The sequence below is a fragment of the Ailuropoda melanoleuca genome, chromosome 2 (genome assembly GCF_002007445.2).
Source record: "Ailuropoda melanoleuca isolate Jingjing chromosome 2, ASM200744v2, whole genome shotgun sequence".
NCBI lineage: Eukaryota > Metazoa > Chordata > Mammalia > Carnivora > Ursidae > Ailuropoda > Ailuropoda melanoleuca.
Genome location: NC_048219.1, coordinates 120,758,090 through 120,760,074, shown reverse-complemented (window position 1 = coordinate 120,760,074; position 1,985 = coordinate 120,758,090). Strand labels below are relative to the sequence as shown.

General features: G+C 49.3%; 1 protein-coding gene across 4 annotated transcripts in view; it reads right to left on the bottom strand.

Moving 5' to 3' along the window:
- Positions 1-455: 455 nt before the first annotated feature.
- The window catches only part of LYPD6B (LY6/PLAUR domain containing 6B), a 159,918-nt gene continuing 158,388 nt past the window's right edge, over positions 456-1,985 (bottom strand). For all 4 annotated transcript variants that reach the window (XM_034654553.1, XM_011230483.3, XM_034654554.1 and 1 more), the window contains exon 6: positions 456-1,195. In XM_034654553.1, the coding sequence (XP_034510444.1) occupies positions 1,016-1,195 (180 nt within the window). In that variant the 3' untranslated portion in view covers positions 456-1,015. The remainder of the gene's footprint in view (positions 1,196-1,985) is intronic.

The window sequence follows — 1,985 nt, the reverse complement described above, 5'->3', positions numbered from 1 at the left end:
CACCAGGCATACAAGGGCAGAGTGTTTGAAGGTCACCCCACCTGTAAAGGCAGGAAATCAGGATTCTGGAAACAGAAGCTGCAGAGGCTGTTAAAAAAGGGAAAGACGAGACAAAGGGACCAAACATTTTAGCACGTTTTTAGAAAGGTTCTCTTGGTGGCCCTGACATTCAGAGAAAAGTTGACCGTATGGGGGAGGGGCGCTCTTGCCAGTTTCTTTGAACTTGTGCTGCTGCTGGGGATGGTGCTTCATAGCAGGAGGTGTCATCCTTCTGCACCAGGAAGACTTCCTCAAAGCTAGGTCATTTTGGCATGGAAGTTTATAATTTAAGCCAGAATATATCACCCACAGTGCCCGGAAACATAACTTCAGTGACCTCCTTTATGACACCGGTAAATGTTTTATCCCATGTCGCAAGGTCAGTCAAGAAACATACAAGCATGTGTTCTACACTGTATAATTTAAAAGCTTTATTTCCCCCCACATGAGCAAATGGGTTTCATATTAGTTCAACTGGAAGTTTTCTTCCCGTAGCTAGTGGCCCTTCTCATTGACTTCGTCGTTGGTGGGGAAATTGCTTTCTCGTGGGGGAAGGGTGAGATTTCATAGAGACACTGAGCTCATCACACACAGAAATCAGAGGGTCTGACCCAGCAGCTTCTGAAAGAGTCTTGAGGTCGAGGAGTCCATTCAGCTACCGGCCTGGGCCAGCAGGAACAACACAGGCTACAGCCACCCACCTGGGGCAGATGCTGGCAGGCTCCTCTCTGTGGAAGTGACAAAATGCAGCCTCTCTGGCCAGGAAGCCTGGGAGCCAGGCGATCCCCTCAGTTCCTGCCACGTCCCCTTCCTCAATCCCGTGGCCTGAGGCAGGAAGGTTTCAGCTCAGCAATCAACTGCCGTCTGCTCTGGGGTCCAAGGTGCACTCCTCACCAAGTGTGAGACTGTCTTCTCTCCAACGTTCAGCGTTCATGCGGTTTTTGGCTTGTGCTTCAGAGGGCGGTTTTTGCCTCTCCTAGGAACAGTGGCCTCGTATCAGCAGAAGCACGAAGACCCAGGCAAGCCCGGGCAGGGAGAGCGTGGGGGCGCCGCTGCCGGATGTTCTCTGCGCGTGCATGATGGCGAAGACCGCATTCGTGTGGTTGGTGGGTAACTCTACGTTACAGATCATGCCTTCACAGCAAGACCGACACTCCTGTTACGAAGGCAAGAGGAGAAGGGAAAGAGTGAGTAATGGGAAGCAGAGGGAAGGGTGAAGCCAAGAGTCACAAAAGCAAGCTTCTTCAGTGCTGAGATTAGACAGAATTAGAGTTAACCAACTCATCCGGTCTATGGGACACTCGGGCTCCCTTGAGTACCCTCACCAGCCCCCCCACTGACTGGGAAGTAAGGACTATCTTGAGAGTCTTTTCATTTAACAGTGATTTATCTGCAGCGAGCCAAGCATAAGCAAAGGAAAGAAGAGGAAGGGAAATTGAATAAGACTGCTTGATTGAGTCAACAAATCTTCTAAGGTTTGTAGGGAAAAGCACTGAAACAAAAATGAAAGCTAGGAACCTTTTGGATTGGTCATTGATTTTCTTTCTGGTACTCCTTGTTAGGGGATGATAATGACTCTATTGTCTATGCTAACACCTGATTCCTGTCAATACAGCAGCAGTGGCTTGCTAATTATGGCTGCTGAGTGGTGGAAAAGGCTCGCCCTCATAGCACAAGGTGTTTTCAAGGGAAGCAATCTCCTTCATAATACCTGGAATGATGCTTCAACCTGATAAACCCAGCTAGCCATTCAGAGAGGCTTCTAGACTAGCTAGCTAAGAAAAAGGNGGTGTTTTCAAGGGAAGCAATCTCCTTCATAATACCTGGAATGATGCTTCAACCTGATAAACCCAGCTAGCCTTTCAGAGAGGCTTCTAGACTAGCTAGCTAAGAAAAAGGCAGCAGGGGCGCCTGGGTGGCACAGCGGTTAAGCGTCTGCCTTCGGC